Source organism: Marmota flaviventris, chromosome 20 (assembly GCF_047511675.1).
Source record: "Marmota flaviventris isolate mMarFla1 chromosome 20, mMarFla1.hap1, whole genome shotgun sequence".
NCBI classification, from domain to species: Eukaryota; Metazoa; Chordata; class Mammalia; order Rodentia; family Sciuridae; genus Marmota; species Marmota flaviventris.
The window spans coordinates 17,021,669-17,041,921 of NC_092517.1; the positions used below are offsets into that span (position 1 = coordinate 17,021,669).

Genomic DNA, 20,253 nt, shown 5'->3' on the forward strand with positions numbered 1-20,253 from the left:
GCTAACATGACCACTTGGTCCGAGGCCAAGCCTTTCCTCCCAGGCAACCCTGGGTCAACCTGAAGTCCTGCTCCCTGTGCAAGGGCCTAGTGCCCCTGGCAAACCCCTTCTTCAGAATCTTCCATTCACGGAGGATCCCACAGGTGACAGGCCAAAGAACCACCTCTGTGACAAGCTGTCCAGTTAAGTCAAGAAAGGGAAACAAAACCAAGGCAGGAAAAGCCAGGTGGCAGCTTGTGGCTTTATTTGAGCACACAAAAAACGTGCGCGCGAACTGTCTATTCATTTTCTTCACTGCGCAGCCTGGCGTTGGGATTGGTGACTCTGATGGCTAGCTGGGCCGCTCTTTCCACGATGGCTTTACGGTTCTTGGAGGAAACGTTGTGGGCAATCTCTGCACAGTAAGATCTGGAAGAGAATCAAGCACAGGGGTGAAGAGCAGGCCCAGCCTGGGAGACACCTGGGAAATGCACTCAGGGGTGCTGCGTAAATGGCTGCTGAATGAGGCCCAAATCCTGGTGGAGAGTCGCTCTCCTCAGTCCTCACTATGGCCTCGCAGCTACCTGTTTCAGATGAGGAAACCAGGGTCCACAGCGGTGGACGTGAATTTCCAGGTCACACAGCAAGAGACTGACACGTCTGGGAGGAAGCAGCCAGACTCCAGGTTCAAAGGCTACCCCCACACCCCGGCTGACCCACCAACTCCAGAGCCCCAGGGAGCTTGGCTTTGTCCATAGTCCTGGGACTTGCAAAGGGACCAAGAGCAAAATCCAACAGTCTGAATAGAGCCAAGGGTCCCCAGTTGGACTACCGAGGACAGAGCCCACCAGCTGCACTTGGTACACTGTTCTAACCCGCCATTCCTCAGGGCTCTCAGAGCCACACTTTGAATGAGGACCCAAGCACTCCAACAGCAGGCAGTGAAGGCAGAGGGCTCCTGTGTCACAGAGCAGGGCTGAAGTAGTCACGCTTAAGTGCTTCATTTTCAGAACATGTCTATTGTACTGCACTTTTCGTCTGTCTTCATTTTCCTCAAATGCTTTAGGTCTTTGCCACCTGCATACACAATAGCCACAGTGGCTGCACCTACTGTTTTAAGGTGCAGCACGTTTCCCTCACGGACACACAGCCGTCAGTGAGTGGCTGTCTGACGCCCGGTCCCAGCACTCTGCTGCCTTTCCACTTGTGTTCCAACTGTTTACTGCTACAACAACCAGCTGTATAAGCTTCCCTGCCTCAGTTGTTTTAAGGGCAAATGCCCAAAAATGGAGCTAAATATATATATCATGTGGTATTTCAGGAGCTTAAATAGTGCAGCTGCTCTTGGAAACAAGATGGTGCACATGTGGCCCAGTGATCAAGTGCTCCTGGCCTCGGTCTCCAGTCAGTATCCCCACCCTGCTGGATGGCCATCACTTGTCTACAGCCACTAAGGAGAGCTCTGGGAACGTGCACAGATGGCACCAGTTAGTCACTCTCCCCATCCTCTCCAACTCCCTCAAGTGTCAAGGGCCTCTCCCATGACAAACTGCTCTCATTTCCTTGCCGTGGTCCTGACTGCAGCAGCCCAAGTCTCCCACAGAGCTTGCCCAAATGTGTAACTTGCATCAAAACACAGAACCTAGCGCTGGTGTCCCTCCACGCCCCCTCCCAGCAAGCCCTTTTTCTCAACTCCAGATGGCACCTGGCTCTAAAGCCCTGTCCCAGGTAGGCAGCCGTTCTTCCACCTCAGTGGCCGTCTCCAGATAACTCTTGCCATAGCACAGATCGAGGTGTCCCCTAGGACTGAGGTTGTGAGTGCTGCGGTGTCCCCTGTGTCAAGCAGTCCCTCCTGCAAGGAGCCATCTCACGTTTCCTCAGGGGATGAGCAATCCCTCCACAGGACCAAGAGGATCCACAGTTGCTGCCCCAACTCTCAGACTCGCAGCCCTGCGGCAGGAGGGACCCGACTCACTTGTTACACATGAGCAGCACCTCCAGCTCCTTGACGTTGTGCACCAGGAACTTGCGGAAGCCACTGGGCAGCATGTGCTTGGTTTTCTTGTTGCTCCCGTAACCAATGTTGGGCATCAAGATCTGGCCCTTGAACCTCCTCCGCACCCGGTTGTCGATCCCCCTGGGTTTCCGCCAGTTGCGCTGAAACAAGGAACACACAGCTGGGTTGGTCTCTGGGCAAACTGCCAGCCTTTCTTTTTAAGGAGAACAAATGAAAGAGAAGATGCGGGACACTAGGTGCCCTTGGGTAACAGGACTCCCTCCTCCTTTAGTGGGGAGGGAAAAAAATTCCTAGATTTACCCACTGGAAGTGGAGACCCACACTCTCACTCCTAAGCAACGGGAAGGTCAAATAGAGCAGGCAGGGATGTGGGGGGCTTTATCTTTGGGGAGATGAAGAGCACAGCACAGGTGTCCTCACTGTTTTTAGGACATGAGTTTTCACAATCAAAACACCAGGGACAATCTCCATGCGTGGCATAGATACAAAGTTCTTGAATGGCCCCAGGGCAGTCCAGGGTCTGTTATTATTTAAATTTAGTTTACTCAGCAGGAGCCCCAGTGACGCCCACCAGGGAGACCCCAATTCCTATGCAGAGATCTCAGGCCAACCACAAACCAGGTCACCTGTCAAAAGCTGCTTAGACCAGGTGAGGCCACACTCATAGGCGAGCTGTTCGGCAACTCCCTCCCGCACCCCAACACACCCACCCCAGAACCCCGTACCTTAATTTTGACATATCGGTCTGACTGGTGCCGGATGAACTTCTTGGTCCTCTTTTTGACGATTTTGGGCTTCACGAGGGGTCTAAGGGCAGCCATGGTGCCTAAAAGGAAAAGGGAGATCCCTGTTGAAGCAGAATCCTCCCGAGGGGCTCCGGCCCAGGGCTTGGCTGGGACCTGAGTGGTGTCGCAGAGTGTCTTCCAATCACCAGTTACTGAGCAAGCTGGGAATGGAATGGGTGCCTCTGCTAGGCTTGCTCTCCCTCCTGCTTCCGAAGCTGGCAGAATACTAGGCACTCTCCAGATGCGATCTCAGGAGGTCAGGGGTCACCTCAGCCACCCAGCTGACTGAAATCAAAACTGAACCCAAGACCTTCTCACTTGCAAAGGACAGCAAACCCCCACACCCTGAAGTCTCCCCACCTCCAGGTGGTCTTTTAAGCCGTGAGCCCTTTTCTTATTTGCAAAATGCACAAGACATTGGCACATTGCATGGTTGCCCAGTGCCTGGCACAAAATAGATGTTCAATAAAACAATTCCTGTAGGGTGCTGCAGCCCCGAGATACCCTCAAAACCATGCATAGAACCACTCTGCACCCCCAAAACCAGCCAACCTGAAAACCAGATTCTACCCAGAACTATCAGTTACCGTTCCCAAGGTGGTCTTCCCGGCCACCCCATCTGTCTCTACCACAATCCTTTCTGTCATTTTCACAGCCATCAATTCACTTTGTCTGCCACGCACTAGGTGCCCCCTAACACCATGCTCTCCTCGAAGGTAAGGGACCAGTGCCATTTTCCAGGAATTCCGACCCACTACGGGAGTTTGTTAATGACCGATCGAATGCACTGAAGGGTCGTCTTTTTGTTGACAGTCCCTCAGGGCCACAGGATGGAAGCGAAGGGGCCTAGGGCGCGACAATTAAAAAAGTGCACAAGGGCACTCTGGCCAGCGCGCGCGGTGACCCGCAGATCCCAGCCGCGAGCTGTCATCCGGGACTCGGTTCGCTCCACGGCCCCCAGAGTCCGCGTAGTCTGGCCTCAATATGCACCATGCGCTGTCAGGGATCAATCAAGCCGTCCGCAGGTCCGACTGGCCCAAGGCGGCCTCCGTAAGAGAGCAAGCGGCCCTGGGAGGCAAAGCGCCATCACCGCACCGGGCCGCTTGGCTGTTCCCATGCACGTCCCAGGAGGCCGGCAGAGACAATACCCACTTAGCCGACCACGCAAAGGAGGCGGCCTTCTCACCAAGGGGCGAAGGGGCCCGATGGTCACCCCCCAAATGCGGATGGCGAACGATTAAGACTCACCGACTACGAATGGCGACCACCTCCGAAGGCAGCACCGAGGAAGAGAGGGGAAGACGGCGCGCAAGGGCTGATGGGACGTAACCTGTGGGTCCTGGAAGGGAAAAGGTGAGCACTTCCGGCTCCGGGTCCTTCAAAGAAAATAAGGACGTGTCCGAGAAATAACGCTACAAAAATGCCCAGTGCACCTGTGTTTTACTGGAAGTTAATATGTAGGAATAAAATTGAAAATGTATTTTCCCTTCCCTCCGGACTACATGGAAAATTTGGGAATGCTTTCTGAACCAAGACCTAGGAGGGGGATCTACTTCCGCCAGAAATAGAAGCCAAAACCAGCTTTTAGACTATTTCCTCCCGCGTTTCTTCTCCCGGAAGTGCGCCTACTAGTGGTCAGGAGGGAACAAACAGTCACTTCCTAATGATTAATCAAAGAGAATGGTCCTCCCTAGCGGCAGGGGTTGGTTCCAGGATCTCACCCCACCCCATAAAATGGCATAGTATTGCACAGAACCTCTAGCTGTATATTTTAAATCATCTCTAGATAATTTATAATACTAATGCAGTGTGAGTTCTATATAATTGTATTGTTTAGGAATTGACAAGGGGAATAAATAGTAATGAGGCTGTAGCCGCTCACATTCCATGGGATTTCATATCCTTGTCACCATTCTATAAGGTGGTTCTATTATTTTCTTCATTCACCATATGTGGAAATCAAAGTTTGGAGATTTGACTCATTCCCAAGTGCACCCTTCTAACCATGTGTCTCTCCTGCCCAGTTTTAAAATTGTTCTTGATTTGTTTTACGTAGCTTTTCTTTTTAAGATCATCATGAGATTCAAATTCAGGAGGAAAACAAACAAAAAACCTTGGTTCTGCCACTCAAACACAATGCAGATGTCCTTGGTGATCTTGCCAGTAGTTGTTCCAGGAGGGAGACGGGGACAGACGCTAAACTGGATTGTGTTAATGACTGAGAGGTGAGGGGAGGAGAAAGCAGTGCATGTTGACAATGTCACGAGGAGATTTTTGGCTGTGAAGAGGAGTTTGAGGAGACCCAGAGACTGGCAGTGTCTTGTCTGGGGTCACACAGCTGGCAGGCAGTAGGGTCAGGGCTGTTATGTCTGTGGCTACCCCACATTGTAAATGATGTCACCCTGCAGCTGTGTGATGTTCAGTGGGATGGGGGGCATGGGGACACACTGCAGATGGCTGCCTGATAGGATGCCTGTCCTGATAGGGAGGGCTCATGAACATGTCTCTAGTTTCCAAAGACCCAGGAGATTTGGAAGCAGGAGCCCAATGGCTCCGTCTTCAGGAATGAGGAACATGCTATCATCTCATTTAACAGCGGCAGGGACATGAGTCTCATCCTGCCTGTGGCTTCCCGCGTGCACTGACATCCCAGGAGGAGAGGCGGGAGGTGCCATGTTGTCATTGCTGTCAGTGTCCCCAGGAATGTCCCTGCTATATGTCCCCAGCCTCCATCTTGCTGAACACTCCTCTGGCCAACTGCGTGACTTTCCGGGGACACATATGCCTTCTGAACACTGGGCACCCTGTGTCCCAGGGAGAGCTGGCTGTCAGGATGGCCTCTGGCCTTAGCCTAAGCAAGTCCATTTTAAACCAAACCTGCAGTCTCACCAGGCAAGCCACCGAGCCCCCAATATGTCACCCAGGCACAGCCTGATGAAAGCAAGTCACCTTCCACAGCCCTGGTAAGACTCAGAGGGAAGTCCCTGTCATTTGTCTCCGCCCTGATAAGAGTCAGAGGTGAGAGATCAGGACAGAAACCACCAGACCAGATGTCCTGACCCTAGAATGAAAGACGTCACCAAGAAACCCAGGAACAGCTGATAGGGACTGAAAGGGTGGGCAGATGCTCCCAAATGTTAATATAAACATGGGAGCCAGTGAACGGGCATTAGAGCTGGCGACACTGATGCCCACACGCAGGGGACCCTGAGGAGGACCTGGACGGACATGCCAGCTCTCCTCACCCTCTTCCTGATCCTCTGCATCATCCTCAAACTCTACAGCAACCTCTTGACCCTGGTGAGGACAGCAACTTCTCCCAGGACAAGCCTCTGTCGGTCCCTGACCTGGTCACTGTGGTCTGAGGGCGCCTCGGCTGGACTTAAGGCCCCAGACTCCAGACTTTAAACCTAGCCTCACACTTGGCACGCGGAGGGAAGGCGTGTAACAGGTCTGTCATGGTTAAGTGTGTTGACAGCGCTTAGCGCCGACCTAGAATTGTTGGCTGGGAATGGATCATGCCTGTGGCAGTGCCCAGCATTAAGGACTGTCATTCTTTGGGGCTGGGGACAGAGCTCAGTTGGTAGAGCTCAGCCTGGGACCCATCCCCAGCACCACACACACACACACACACACACACACACACAGGAACCTATAGAGTGGAATCGTGTTGGATGATTTGAGTGAATAACCATTGAAAAGGGCAGAAGTTCGTGGACATTCTTTATCTCTCCCCTCGACTGTGGATGTCACATTTTTTTCCCACTGGGACACTAGCCCAGGCTGTCCCCCTGACATTATTTATTTTTTCTGGCTCTTTGACACTCTGGGTCCGTGGCGCAGGGTCCTGGCTGTCCTGGCTGCTGGCTCCGGGTGGCTGTGGCGGGCACTAGCTGATGAAGTACACCTTGGTGCAATCATAGTGGACACGGGTCATGTCACTGGTGTCCCTTAGGGGCCACCATTGGTTAGGGTGGTGGACGGCTGGGTAGACTTGGGGCTTGTGTCGGACATGACTGAAGAGGGCCAGGCTGCTCTCCTGGGCCACGGTGGGCAGGTAGAGCCGCAGCTTATCCAGCAGGTGACCCGGCCAGAAGGAATTCGGGTGAGTTGTGGGGGAACCACTGGGGCTCTTCTTCTTCAGCCTCCTGGGGAACAAGAGGACACAGGGAGGGCCGTCAAGGGGGACAGGCCAGGAGAATGTGGAGTGCCACGTGACGCACCTCAGACCCCCAGGTCTGGTCAGCAATGAGCACCCAGAGGCCCACAGAAGCTGTCCTTTCCTGAAGGTCACACCCTAAGCAGGTGGCTTGACCCCAGCCATGGACACTCTAGATTGTTCTGTGATTTATTTATGTGCTGAGGTGTCGGGCATGGGACCCAGGCCTCCTGCTGCCCAGGCCCAACCACTGAGCTGCACCCCCAGCCCCATGCAGGGTCATTGCAGGGTGGTGTTTGGGGTTCAGTCTCTGGGGCAGGGGTTCAAGTCCCCACTCTACCCTTTACTAGGACTTTGAGCAAGAGAGTCCACCTTTGTGGACATTGGTCTTCTCGTCTGTGATGTGCGTATGCTGAGAACAACAGCTTTGTGATGAGTGAACCATGGAACCTTCCAGAAGCAATGTCTGCCTGGGGCCCTCTAAGTGCTACTTCACTGTCCCTATGGTCCCGGGCACCAAGATCCCATGCGGTGCCAGGAGCCCTGGGCCTCGTGCAGAGGGGCCCAGCCCCAGGCCCCTGTCCTGGGGGACGCCAGGCTGCCCTCCCACCTTACAGGTAACAGAGTAAGGGACCAACCTGGCAAGTTTCTCAAAGTCCGTAAAGCACATTTTCTTCGTTTTGAACATTTTCCTAATGGAGGAGAGAGGGGGAGAGAGACGGAGGCATTCTGTGAGGAGAGGGGCATCCGGGCTGATGGGGAGCAGGTGTGAGAGGTGCATTCCTGAGGCTGAAGCCAGGGGAACACGCTGGGGCTCGGCTCCCCAGACCTGGCCTTGCCCCTGGCCTGCTGGGTGACAGGGACGTCACATTCTCTCTCTCAGAATGGAGGCCCCTTGGTGGTTAGTAGCCGCTGAATCTCAATCCCTTTGGCCACCCCGACTCTGCCTGCCCCCGCCAGAGCCCAGCCCGGCTTTGTGGACAAGTGGCTAAAGCCTGAGCCTTCGCAGCCTGGGCCAGCAGACATCACTGACTGGTCACTGCGCTCTGTCCCACCAAGTCTCCATCCGGGCCCAGACGTTTTTCTGTGGTTGTTGTGTATTTTCTAGGCACTGGGGACGGGGCCCAGGGCCTACGGCTGGCTGGGCACACACCTTACCTCTGAGCCACCCCAGCCCCTGCCCACAGAATCCTTTATAAACTAAGGAGCAGAGGACAGCCAGTGTCCCTGCTTGACCTGGGGACTGTGCCTTATCCCTGACACCCGGGGCCCATCAATGGACAAAACTCCCTTTCCTTCCTGAGCCCCTGGGTAGGAACTGGGGCCAGCCACCTGGGGACTGGGAGGCAGTCGGGGTCCTAGAGGCCACCACTGCCCGGCTCACGCCTCGCTCTTCCCCACCAGGCCTCCCTACAGCTCTGGAGACGCCTCTGGGGCAGCGTGAAGCCACCCAGCACCCGTGACTGAGTGCGACCTGGGTAAGGACGGGGGTCTGTCCTCAAACCCTCGGGGTGTGGCAGGAGCTCGTGTGCCCACTTTACAGATGGAGATGCTGAGGCGCCAGCAGCGAAGGTAGAAAGATGAGAATTCCACCCCCCAGCAGCAGGGCGAGAAGGGAAGGCCCCAGTGTCCTGTGACTGGGAGAAGGTGACCCCCCTGGGGGTCTTTCTCCGCAACCTTGCGAGTGGGCGAGGCTGTGCTCAGGAGGGGACCGGGGAAGGGAGGTGAGGAGGCCGGGACTCAAAGACACGCATGATACTGGGGACTGGCCAGTCCAAGTGAGCCCATTAGGTGAAGTGTAGACACTGGCACCCAGTACCAGTACCCAGTCACCCAGTACCCAGTACCCAGGCCCTGTGTCTGAAAGGCTGGCAGCGGGGCCCGTGGCAAGGGCAAGAAGAAACAGATCTGGAAGGAAGCGTGTCCAACCTCTCGGCCCCAGACTTCTTGAAGCGCTTGAAGGGAGCCATTTTCGGGGTGATCTTCCAGTCAGAGTAGAAGCCTCCGGGCTGCCGGATGGGGCGCACCTGGCCCTTGTGGAAAATCATCTTGTCTCCAGGGTACAGCAGAGCTGCGAGCGGCAAGAGAGACAGACAGACAGGGCCATCAGGCCAAGATCGTCCCCCTGGCTAAGACTTTGGGGTCAGATGAGACTTAAAATATATATATATTTGTTCACATTTTTCCTTAAAAGATGTTTTCTTTCTTTTTATTATCTATTTTATTTTACGTTTTTAGAGGTAACAGATGTCTATTACCTTGCTGGAGTTAGTGGTCATATGGGTATGTGCACGTGTCCAAACTCATTGAATTGTACACACTAAGTGTGTGAAGCTTTGGTTTTGGTTTTTGATATATCAGTTATACCTCAAGAAATTGTTTAAAAAGAGCTGGACGTGGTGCCGCATGCCTGTCATCCCAGTGGCTTAGGAGGCTGAGGCAGGAGGATCACGAGTTGGAGGCCAGCCTCAACAACTTAGAGAGGCCTTAAGCAACTCAGTGAGACAGGGGATAAAATATTTTATATTTTAAAATCTAAAAAAGGGCTGGGGATGTGGCTCAGTGGTTGAGTGCCCCTGGGTTCAATCTCTGGGAAGAAGAGAAAGAAGGAAGAGGAGGAGGAGGAGGAGGAGGAGGAGGAGGAGGGGAGGAGAGGAGGGAGAGGGGATGAAGGGGAGGAGGGGGAGGAGGGGGAGAAGGGGGGAGTGGGGAGGAAAACATGAAGGAAAAGGAGAGGAAATAAGAATCCTCTTTCAGGCTTAGCTGCATGTTGCATCTCACCCTCTGCTTTGGAGCATGTTCACAGTGACCTGTCCTCGTGTGCCTCCCAGAGGACAGCGTTGTGTGGCTCCTCCCCTGGGGGGCAGGAAAGTCCACTGCCCTCCAATCCCCCAGCAGGGAAGCTGCTCAGAGCAAGACGCAGGGGACCAGTTGTTCTTTTTTCTGTTTGTTCGTTTGTTTTCTCTCACGTTAGGAGACACAGGATATTCTTAGCTAAATTATTCTGATTGCCTCTGACAGTTGGGTACATATCCAAAAATATTGATGGTGGGAGAGCGTGTGGGTGGCCAGGTTTCTGTAACTTGGGGAGCTGAGGAGCTGTGGAATCCCACTCCAGCTCTGTGCCTGGCTTTGCTTATTATGCCACTGTTTCTAGTTTCCTGGGCTGTTGTGGTGCGATTCTTTTCTTTTTTTTTTTTTTAGATGCAAGCTGTCTTTTTACATTTTGTTTTTACTAATGCAAACCACTTCTTTTTTTTTTTTGTTTTTAACTTTGGTGCTGGGGATTGGACTCAGGGTCTTGTGCATGCTCTCTGCTGGGCGAGTGCTCTACCACTGAGCTACACCCCCAGTCCCAGTCTGGCCTCTGACTGGGGATCCTACTGCCTCAGTTTCCCAGGTCATTGGGATCACAGGTGCGTGCCACCGTGCCTGGCCAATTGTGTGTGTGTGTGTGTGTGTGTGTGTGTGTGTGTGTGAGATTGAACCCAGGACCTCACGTCTGCTAGGCATCTACTCTACACCTGCAGACCCCAATATAACAACACATTGTTAGCCATAGTCACCCCACTTCGTAATACAACGTCAGATCTCTGTCCTATACACGTTATTTCACTTTCTATTTTTAAATGATAGTCGATTCACCCCCAAATTGCAAAAAAACAGTGAACAAGGCTGGGGTTGTGGCTCAGTGGTAGAGCACTCACCTAGCATGTGTGAGGCGCAGGGTTCGACCCTCAGCACCACATAAAAATAAATAAGTAAAATAAGGGTATTGTGTCCATCTGCAACTAAAAATATATATTTTAAAATAAGTGCAAAGAGGGTTGAGCCCTCTCCAACTCCCTTCAATGCTCATGCGGCATCTGGCTGCAGTACATGATCAGGAAAGGGCCCTGCGTGGGCAGTGTGGCTCAATGGATAGGGAGAGGCTGCTATATAAGGGGTCAGCAAAGGCTGAGCCTGGCTGCATTGGGACAGCAAGGGGACAGTCACAGGAGAAGCAGGAGGACTCCGCCAAGACTCACGAGGTTAATCAGCCCTATTCTTAGGGCGGTTTGCTCCTGGGCTTGACTTTGTCTCACAGATCTCCTTGGGAGAGTTTCTCTGATAAGGCAGAACCTAAAAAATACTGGCCCAGGGTCTCCCCCTTCCTGCCAGTGTTGAGCTGAGCTTGCCCTGAGATGGCAACATGTGAACACTTTATGTTCTAGAAAAAGCAACAGACGTTGGACTCTATATTGGTTACTTGGGGAAGATGAGGAGGCTGAGCAGTAAGAAGGTTTTGAAGAAAGGGAAGGGGAGATGTACAATATTGACATTTTCAAAAGGCACCCCTGATTTCTTTTCTTTCTCCCTCCCTCCCCCACCCCTTTTTGGTTGGTACGGGGGCTGGAATCCAGAGGTGCCTTACCACTGAGCCACATCCCCAGCCCTTGTTATTTTTTGAGACAGGGCTTCACTAGTTGCTTAGGGACTTGCTAAATTTTTCGAGGCTGGCCTTCAACTTGCCATCCTCCTGCCTCAGCCTCCTGAACTGCTAGGATTACAGTTGCGCGCCACTGCACCCAGTTCCTTCATGTTTTTAAAGCGCAGAGACAGGGTCCTGCCTGCTCATTTCGTAAGTCATCAGGGAACGGGCTCTCCCAGCTCTCCTCCCTCCTCCTGCCCAGCGCCTGCCCCCCAGGCCACAGTGGCTTGGTGGGGTGACTTCCATCTGGAGAAGGACAAGCCCTGGGTGATCGCCACCCTCACCCTGCCTAGGGAACAAGTGGCAGCTTCCTGAGGGCCAGCCGCTGAGCCTCACCTCTCATGAGGATGTCCTCCATCAGCGGGAGGCCGTAGGACTCACAGAGACTGCAGCACTGCAGGTAGACCAGAAAGACGTCCTTGCGGGCCTTGTTGATGAGCCCCTGCATGTCCCCAGGGATGGTGGACGGGAGGCAGTGGGCGTCAACCTGCTCCTTCCCTCGGTGCACCGGGTGAGAGTCCTGGACGGAGGGGATGAAGGGGGGACAGAGGGAGGCTTCCCTATCTGTGTGCCTGGGACCTTCCTCCTGGCCCGAAGGCAGGAGGAGGGTCTTCTTCACCTCCCCCAGAGGTCCCCAAGAGGGGAAATGGAAAAGCAGCTGTATTTCAGGTTCCAAAGACAGTGACTTTGAAGAAGAACCCCCCATGGTCAAGGTCACCCCTGAAGAGCCCTTGAGTTGAGCCCACGGTTGTGTAACACGCACGGAAGGGCACGGTACAGACGCTCTGGAGGAGTTCTATTGAAAAATGGCTTGGGAGGCTGAGGCAGGAGGATCACCAAGTTCAAGGCCAGCCTCAGCAACTTAGGGAGGCCCTAGGCAATTTAGGGAGACCCTGCCTCAAAACTTTAAAAAAGGGTAAAGGATGTAGCTTGGTGGTACAGCACCTCTGGGTTAGGGTCTCGCTAAGTTGTCAAGGCTGGCCTCCAACTTGCGATCCTCCTGCCTCGGCCTCCCAAGCCTCTGGGATTACAGGTGTGCACCACCATGCCCAGCTTCTTCTCTACAGTTTGCAAGACAGGTGTGGTTCTTATTATACAGGTAAGGGGCAGTGGGGAGCTCAGAGAGGGGAAAACACCCCTTCCAAAGGTTCTTCCATCCAGCAGGGTGCAGGGTGCTTGAACCCAGCCTGGCCCCTCCCCAGTCCCCATGCCCTTCCGAGCCTGGGGGGTACCTTGTACTGCTGCTTCTTCTCGTAGTACCGCCTGTCCACCTCCTCCATCTCCTCCAGGGTCATGGGCCGAGCCTCTGTCTCCACGTCCACCTCGGGCACCGTCAGAAGGTCCATCTTGGGAATGGTCGAGTCCTTTTGTTTACGGACGGAGCTCCTGAGGCAACTCTTCTCCTTATCCACGTCTAGTCGGAGAGAAGAGACGAAGGACGGAGGGACTGAGAGGCCGCTGGCCACGGAAGCAGGCATCCAGGGACACTGAGCAGAGCCAAGCCAGCCCTCTGCTCCCGCGCCACGTATTTGGTCAGCGTCCATCTCAGACACGTGTCAAATGTCCCTCCTTTCCCCCCTGATGGCCCCCTCATCTCCCTACTCCACCTCCCCAGCCTTCCTGGTGACATTCTCATCCTCTGTTGCCCTGTTTCCTCCAGGTGGCTAATAGGACCTTTATAAAAATAGAAACCACGCCATGTGCCGTGGCCCATGCCTGTCATCCCTGCAGCTTGGGAGGCTGAGGCAGGAGGATCACAAGTTGGAGGCCAGCCTCAGCAAGTTAGTGAGGCCCTGAGCAACTCAGCGAGACCCTGTCTCTAAATAAAAAATAAAAAGGCCTGGGGTGGGGCTCAGGGGTTAAGTGCCTTGGGTTCAATCCCTGGCACCAAAACCAAAACCAAAAAAACAAACCAAAACAAAAAAATCAAACCATATCATCTCATTCCCCTGGCTTCTCACTGCACTGAAGCCCAGAGCCTTTCTCACTGGGCCACAAGGCCCTGTTAGAATATGGCCTTGGCTTTGGCTGACCCATTCCTGGCTGCTCACCCCCTCACCCACTTCCCATGGCCGCCCTGACTGCCCTCTGTCCTCCAAGCCTTTCCTGCCCCAGGGCCTTTGCCTTGATAGTTCCATCTGCCTAGGACGCCTTTTCCTCAGACTGACCTGAGGCTGGCTCCTCAATCCCTGGGTCACCTCCAGTGGCTGCTTCTGGGACAGGTCTTCCCCGGCCGCCACCCTCTGACTCTGTCCTACTGTCTTCAAGCCATGGTCACCTGTGTAACCCTTGACTCGTAAGCGGTTGAAGGTAAGGGCTTTGGCTTGTTCACGGCTGTGTTCCCAGTTCCTAGAACCGTGCGTGGCACATAGTAGGTGCTCAACAATATGAGAATAAATGGGAAAATCCTTTGCTCCTACCCTGATTCTGCCCTCACTGCCTTATGCTGACCCGAAATCTGGGCCTTACTTCCTTCTGTCCAGACTGTGGACAGGTGGGCATCTAGAAATGCGAGCACTTCCTCCTGTGCCCAGGTGCCCAAACTCTTGCCTCTTCAGACAAAACAAAGGGACACCCAACTCCACCTACTTGCCCACTGCCACTACTACTTTTTAAAAATATTTTTTGGTGGTGGTACTAGAAACTGAGCCCCTGTTCTACCCCTGAGCCACACCCCTGGCCCTATTTATTTATTTAATTAATTTTGAGACAGTCTCACTACATTGCCAAGCCTGGCCTCCACCTTGCCATCCTCCTGCCTCAGCCTCCCCAATCACTGGGATCAAAGTTGGCTCGTGACTACTGTGAGGATGCTCACGTTCCCTGGGCTCTGACGAGATGGAGGCCCTGCTCAGGAGGGGACAGCTGCTCTGCAGGGCAGCTTGGGACTGGGGAACTGGGGATGGGTGCTTGGGGGGAGCTCCCCCCATACCAGCGAGGATACTGGGCAGCCCACTTGGTGTGACAGGGGGTTAGTCCTGTCCCAACTCTTCACCTATAGGAGGTGACCCTTCTGCTGCCCTTGGTAGGGCTCCTGCAAGTTGGATCTCAGGAAGGGTGAGGAGACCCCCCGTAAATATGGCGGGGACTCTGGGGCCTCCTGCGCCGCCCTCGCTCCCAGGACGGGTGGGGTACGCACCCTCTCTTCTAGTGCGCAGGGTGCTCCTCTGCCGACTCAGAGACCACTGCTTGTAGCTGTTGGCCAGGTTGTCCATGGTGATGCTATTGTGCCTCCCCAGAGAGCTGAGATAGACCACGATGTCCTCCACCTCCTGGCCACTCAGAGGGACTCCGGCCTCAGGAGAGAAGAGGAGACACCCGTAGGAAGCATGGTTTCGCCTTTCTGTCATCCTTGTTGACAAGGAGCACCTTTTCACCCCTTAACTGAAGTAAAATAGGACCAGAAACAGTATACACCTGATTCTTTTAAGGACAACGAGCAACTTTGGAGGGATATAATGCTTGCCAGCAATACGGAATGTTCTAGAAGTTTTAAAGGAAATATAATTGTGCTCCTCAGTGTCTTTAGATAATTGTCGTTGTCCACTGAAGTCACCTTAAACGAGGATCAGGACTCTCCGGGTACTAAAGGATTTAATATTTTGCCTTTTTGTTTATGGGGATTAAAGAGTCTCACTGAGCAACATCCCAGCCCCGACATGGGGCTCCTGACCCCATGACAAGTGACTGGCACGACTGGGGAATTGGATTTTCAATTTTATTTATTTATAATCAATTTATATCAGAGCCAGAGTAGAAACGGGGAGAAGGTGCTCTGGGGGCCGGGTGCATCACTGAGAAGTCCTCAAGAAGGCCACACCTTGGGCCATCACAAAGGGTCTGAGTGAGAAGCAAGACCCGGATGTGATTCATACCCAGGAGAAGGTTCTAGAAGGTTCAGGAAGCGGGACTGAAGGCCCAGCTCTGTCTGGGTTCAGTTCTGGGGTCTGATGGGCTTAGTTCCGGGTCCTGTGTAGGGTCTTTTAAGGTCACACTAGTGCAGGGGTGGTTTTTTTTTTTTTACTGTCAATGAACTTTATTTATTTGTGGTGCTGAGGATCGAACCCAGGGCCTCACACATGCTAGGCCAGCACTCTACCGCGGAGCCCCAGCCCCTGCCCTCCCTGTGTCTACTTTTGAGCTGACCCAGAACCTGGGGAGAGGGGCCGAGGGGAGGTGCAGCCTCCTCCCACCCACTGAGGCCCAGCCAGAAGACGTGGGGGCTGCTCACTGCCTTCAAAGTCATGATGAACTCCTCCCTGGAGATCCTCTGCTTCCAATCCCGGTCTGCCTTGTGAAACAGCTCCAGGACCTTGACCTTGCGGCTGCGCAGGAAGGAGTACATGTCTGACAGTGCGGGGGGCTTGGGCAGCCGGAGACGGGGCACCGATTTTGGAGAGGCTTGAACGGGTTTTACCTGGAAAAGGCAAGAGAGAGGGGCAGAGGGGAGATTTTAAAGGAGATGGACCCATGGGACGCAATCTCCAGGAAGACCGATGGGAGACAGAGGCTGAGCAGTTCTCAACAGACGGACAGAAGATGGAGAGCAAAGGAGGATGCAGGGCATCTGTGTTTCGCTGCAGAACACATGGAGACTGCTTGTGTGAGCCTCGGTTTCCTCATCTGGAACAAGAGTCTTGGACAATGAGCGCTAAGATTTCCCTCATATGCACATCTCTCCCATCATGAACACAGCCCCAGGCCCCAGGCAGGTAGGCAATACTTTTGGGGGGGAAGAAATAAAGGATGCTGTGAATTAGATATTTCTCTACTTACAGATGAGGAATTAGGCACAGAGAGGTAAAGCGATGTGCCCAAGGTCACACAGCAGGTAAGCTACAGAGCTGCATTTCTAACCCAAGTCCAGTGTTTATTCATAGACACTGTGTTGCTGGGAGAAAAGTGTGGGTTAGACCCATGACATTTGGGCTTTGGCTGTGATAATAGAAAGATTGACCCTGAAGTTTCTAGTCCAACCAACCCAGGGAGACTGCAATAATAAAAAAAAATGTCAACCACTGATTGAATGCTAAATATTTTTTGCTTTAAGTCACTTTGGGGCAACTTGTTATGGGGTGACAGACACACCTCTGTTTCTGGACCTCTGTTTGTTCCCCTGTGAAATGGGTTGAAGCATCCTCCTCCCGACCAACCCAAGGGATGAAAAATGACAACATATCCCTAAAAACTTCACCGTTGTCCTCTGACACAGGGGACAGCTCACCATGGTGGCCTTGAAAGTACGCAAGGCGAGGTCCCTCTGGGCGTCAAGCTCTGTGTGGATCATGTGCAGCACCTTGGCCTCTGAAGGCGTGATACTGGGTTTGTTCTCCAGCCACCGCTTCACGTCACCGAACGACTCCAGCTCCTTCCGGAGCCTCAGCCTGCGGTTCAGCCAGGTCTTACTGTCCTCGGGCTGCCCTTGGATATCACCGTTTTCTAGGGCTTTGTAGCTGGGGACGGGTGGCGGGGGTGGCGTGGGCGGGAGGGTGGGATCCCTGGGCACTGGCTCCTGCCTCTGAGGCAGGATGATGATCCTGCGGCGGCTCTCGGGCAGTTGGAAGTCCTTCTGCTTGAACTGCCGGAAGCAGTGCTCAATGATGGGATCGGAATCAGACAGGTTGCTGGCATTTTCCTCAAAATCTAACAGCTTATCCTGGTAGATCCCTTGGGAGAAAGTCAAAGAGAAGCTCCTTTTTATGGATGGATTTTTTTTTATGTGATTGGCACTCATGATGGCAGGCACCAAGCTAAGGACTTTACCCACTTTCCCTAACGAACTCCTTTTCACCTCCAGCCCCGCATTGATGCTCCCATTGGATATCAGAATGAACTTGGAAGAAGGAAAGTCTGATCTGATCCACTCATCTCAGGCACCACAGCACCTGTGGGAGCTTGAGTGCCCGGATCTGAGTCCTGGCCCTGCCCCTTCCTGGCTGCATGATCTTGGGCAAGTCACTTGACCCCTCTGGGCCTCACTTTCTACATCTGTAAAATGGGGATAATTAAAGTACAACCCTACTGGGTGGTGGTGATTTTTAGAAGCGCTCAGTTGATGAAAGTTGCTTTGTATGTGACCTGAGTTTCCAGTTCTGAGATTAGCTGTGTCCTCTGAAGGGCAGAGGAGTCCCTAAAGTCTCCCCCTGGCTGAGTACTTTTTATTATATGTTTTATAGTCCAAATGTCACCCTGGTGCCTACCCAGCACACCTTCCTCATAAAACTGCATCCTAAAGTTCCTTGGGATCCTGTGTCCATCAATAGGAAAGCAAGATAGGCTCCTATGTGACAGAGGCTGCTGTCACATAGTCACAGGTGCATTCTGTGAACATGTTGCCTCTGGATTGAGGAGGAAGGCCCTCAGAGGTCCATTCCCTGCCCAGGTCTGAGACTCTAAAATGTCACTGGCAGACTTTGCTTCTCTTTGTACACCCCTGGGGACATGGAGCTCTCTGCATGACATTGTGAGTGACTAATTGTGGCTTCTAGAAAGGACATCCTTAGATTGATCCAGAACTGGTTTCCCAGAAACTCCTACCTCTCGATCCTACTCCTCCTGATGGATGATCTAGAAAACACGCTTGCTCCCATTTTTCTGGGAAAGTCTGTCTGGACATGAATGTGTTCATGAAATTCTCCCCTCTCTTGGCTTGTGATTCAAATCTCTGGCTAAGTCTCATGTCGCCTCTCTGGCCACCGTTCTTGAGACCCTGTCTCCCTGCTCAGCCCTTAAATATGGGTGTTCTCTTCTTTTTTCAGAGAATCTCCTCTGCTCTCGTGTTTTGATGACCTCCGTGCTAAGGACACCCATACCAATATTTATGATGTGAAACCAGCTCCTGTTCTATTCATCCAGATGCTTCTAAGACATTTCATCTGGGTGGCTTCCAAGGATCTCAAGCTCAGGAGTTAGGTGACAACTAACTAAAAATGAATTTGTCTCCATGCCCCTGGGTCCAATGAGCCAGGTCCTCTGGGCTAGAGTGTGGCTCTTCTTCTCCTTCTGACTTGGGGAACTCCTTTTTTATCTTTAAGGCCTGGTGTAAAGATTTTTCTAGCAGCTTGGAACTATTCCTCCAATTTCCCCTACATTCAGCAGATCTCTTACTCCTGAGGGACACCCCTGAACCCCGCATTCACCCCTTCTCATTCTGAAAGTATCCATTTATCTCTGTCCTTCTGAAGCTGCAGAGGTTTGCCAAGAATTTAGCCTGCGGTGACTGTCCTCAGAACCTTGAAATTTGGAGGTGTCTTCCAAAGACTCCACCAACCAGGCTGCAGCATGGAAATCTCAGAAATGCACATGACGACGGGCCCTGACTCTCTGGAAACCCCCTCACCCAGCAGGGACATGGCACAAAGAGATGTTGGTCTGTCCTCACCGTCACCCCCACATTCACACGTCATTGGGGGGACTGAGGCGTCCTACAGACGACATCCTGGAGGAAGTCAGCCTCAGGACTTACGCGGCGGCTGCAGAAACAGACTCTGGTAGATCCTGTAGTAATAGTCCAGGGTCTCGCGTCTGGGATCGGGGGTGGGTGACAAAACGTCTGCGTTCATCGGGGCGTTGGCTCGTGGCGGGAGCCAGCGCTCAAGGAAAATCTCTCTTGGGTTTCCAGAAAGGCGCGCTGCTTTGCAAAGAGTAGCAACAACCCGTTGCCATGACAACCGACGCCGGGAGCTGATTGGCCCAGAGCGCCCAGGTGGGAGGAGTGCAGGGCGTGGCCGCCCGCCTTCCCTCTCATCCCTCTCGGCCAGTCCTGGTCTGATCCTGAACTTGCAGGAAACCAATCGCTGGCTTCCCATAAAACTAGGGTCTGGGCAGACGTCCACGCCTTCAGTTCTCGTGTTTTCTCACCCTAAGAAGAGGCCCTGGGAGCTCCGGGGTGTCTGAAGCCCCCCTCAACACAGCGCGCTGGAGGCCGGGAGATTCCATTTATGCGGAAACCCAGGACAGGGGGACCCAGCAGAGTGCCCACTCATCACTGCCAGGGCATGGGGTGGGGAGGGCTAGGAATAACTGGCAACAGGTTGGGGCTTCTTTTCAGAGTGATGGAAAGTTCTGGAATTATTGACAATTGGACAACGTTGTAAATGTACTGAAAACTTTTTTTTTTTCCGTGCTGGGGATGAAACCCAGGGCTTTGCGCAGGCTGGGCAAGCGCTCTGCTAGTGGACTACCTCCCTGAAGGGGTTAGGTGATGGATTTTATACATCTTACCCCCCAAAAGGTAAAAACAAAGCCACTTCAGTGCAGTTTCTGTGCTGGGCACCATCTTTACTGGATTGCATTATCTCTGGGACCCTCAATGCCAGAGGCAGTCCCAGCGGTGTTCCCTGGGGCCACATCAACAGCATTATTGAAGGAGGCACCCTTAAAGCACTTAACGATCCCAGTAACCTCGGGAGACAGTACTATCCCATTTCAGAGATGAGGAAACAGGTCCCTAAGTCAGGAAACCTCACCTACAAGAAAGGGGAAGTCCAGCCTAGAGCCCGGAGCCTGGGCAGCCCTCTGTGGTCCTGGCGAGCTCACCTCCACGACTCAGGATATCAGTGGGGACATGGGGACGGGTTGGGATGTGTCATCAAGGCTGCATGCAGCCCTACCCGATGCTGAAGTTTGGTGAGCATATCACACCCTCCGACCCTGACTGTGGCCCAAGGCTTCAGAGACCCTTCTACATCTTTAGCTGCCATTGATAGGGACAGACAGCTCTGCTCCCCTTCATTACTGTCTGCCATTCTCTCTTCCTCGAGGATCTCCACAGTCTTTTCTTCTTTGTCTCCTTCCCCGACAGAGGGTTTGCGTTTTGTGAATGCTGTTCAGATGTGATGGG

The 20,253-nt window shown here is 53.2% G+C and overlaps 2 protein-coding genes and 1 non-coding gene across 3 annotated transcripts; all 3 read right to left on the reverse strand.

Moving 5' to 3' along the window:
- Positions 1-212: 212 nt before the first annotated feature.
- On the reverse strand, positions 213-4,116 carry Rpl32 (ribosomal protein L32). The gene is made up of 4 exons (XM_027931862.2): positions 4,030-4,116; positions 2,722-2,822; positions 1,955-2,136; positions 213-408 (listed from the first exon to the last, which is right to left on the reverse strand). Exons 2-4 carry the CDS (start codon positions 2,815-2,817, stop codon positions 279-281), a joined length of 408 nt encoding a protein of 135 aa, XP_027787663.1. The 5' UTR covers positions 2,818-2,822; positions 4,030-4,116; the 3' UTR covers positions 213-278.
- Positions 2,901-3,040, reverse strand: LOC114089986 (small nucleolar RNA SNORA7). Its single transcript, XR_003582285.1, has one exon. It is a non-coding gene; the product is annotated as a small nucleolar RNA SNORA7 (small nucleolar RNA).
- Positions 4,117-6,670: 2,554 nt separating the features above from the next.
- Efcab12 (EF-hand calcium binding domain 12) lies at positions 6,671-18,973 on the reverse strand. The gene is made up of 9 exons (XM_071605960.1): positions 18,877-18,973; positions 16,620-17,078; positions 15,643-15,812; positions 14,551-14,707; positions 12,651-12,825; positions 11,748-11,983; positions 8,861-9,011; positions 7,579-7,632; positions 6,671-6,929 (listed from the first exon to the last, which is right to left on the reverse strand). The coding sequence occupies exons 1-9, from the start codon at positions 18,971-18,973 to the stop codon at positions 6,671-6,673; spliced, it is 1,758 nt and encodes a 585-aa protein (XP_071462061.1).
- Positions 18,974-20,253: the final 1,280 nt, after the last annotated feature.

Coding starts and splice junctions, on each gene's coding strand:
- Rpl32 (XM_027931862.2), bottom strand. CDS start 2,817: ATGGCTGCCCTTAGACCCCTCGTGAAGCCCAAAATCGTCAAAAAGAGG. Junction 2,137..2,721: donor ACCGATATGTCAAAATTAAG/GTACGGGGTTCT, acceptor TCCTTGTTTCAG/CGCAACTGGCGGAAACCCAG. Junction 409..1,954: donor GTGCTGCTCATGTGTAACAA/GTGAGTCGGGTC, acceptor ATTCTCTTCCAG/ATCTTACTGTGCAGAGATTG.
- Efcab12 (XM_071605960.1), bottom strand. CDS start 18,973: ATGAACGCAGACGTTTTGTCACCCACCCCCGATCCCAGACGCGAGACC. Junction 14,708..15,642: donor TCATCATGACTTTGAAGGCA/GTGAGCAGCCCC, acceptor TTCTCTCCTGAG/GCCGGAGTCCCTCTGAGTGG. Junction 11,984..12,650: donor TACTACGAGAAGAAGCAGCA/GTACAAGGTACC, acceptor GGAAGGTCCCAG/GCACACAGATAGGGAAGCCT.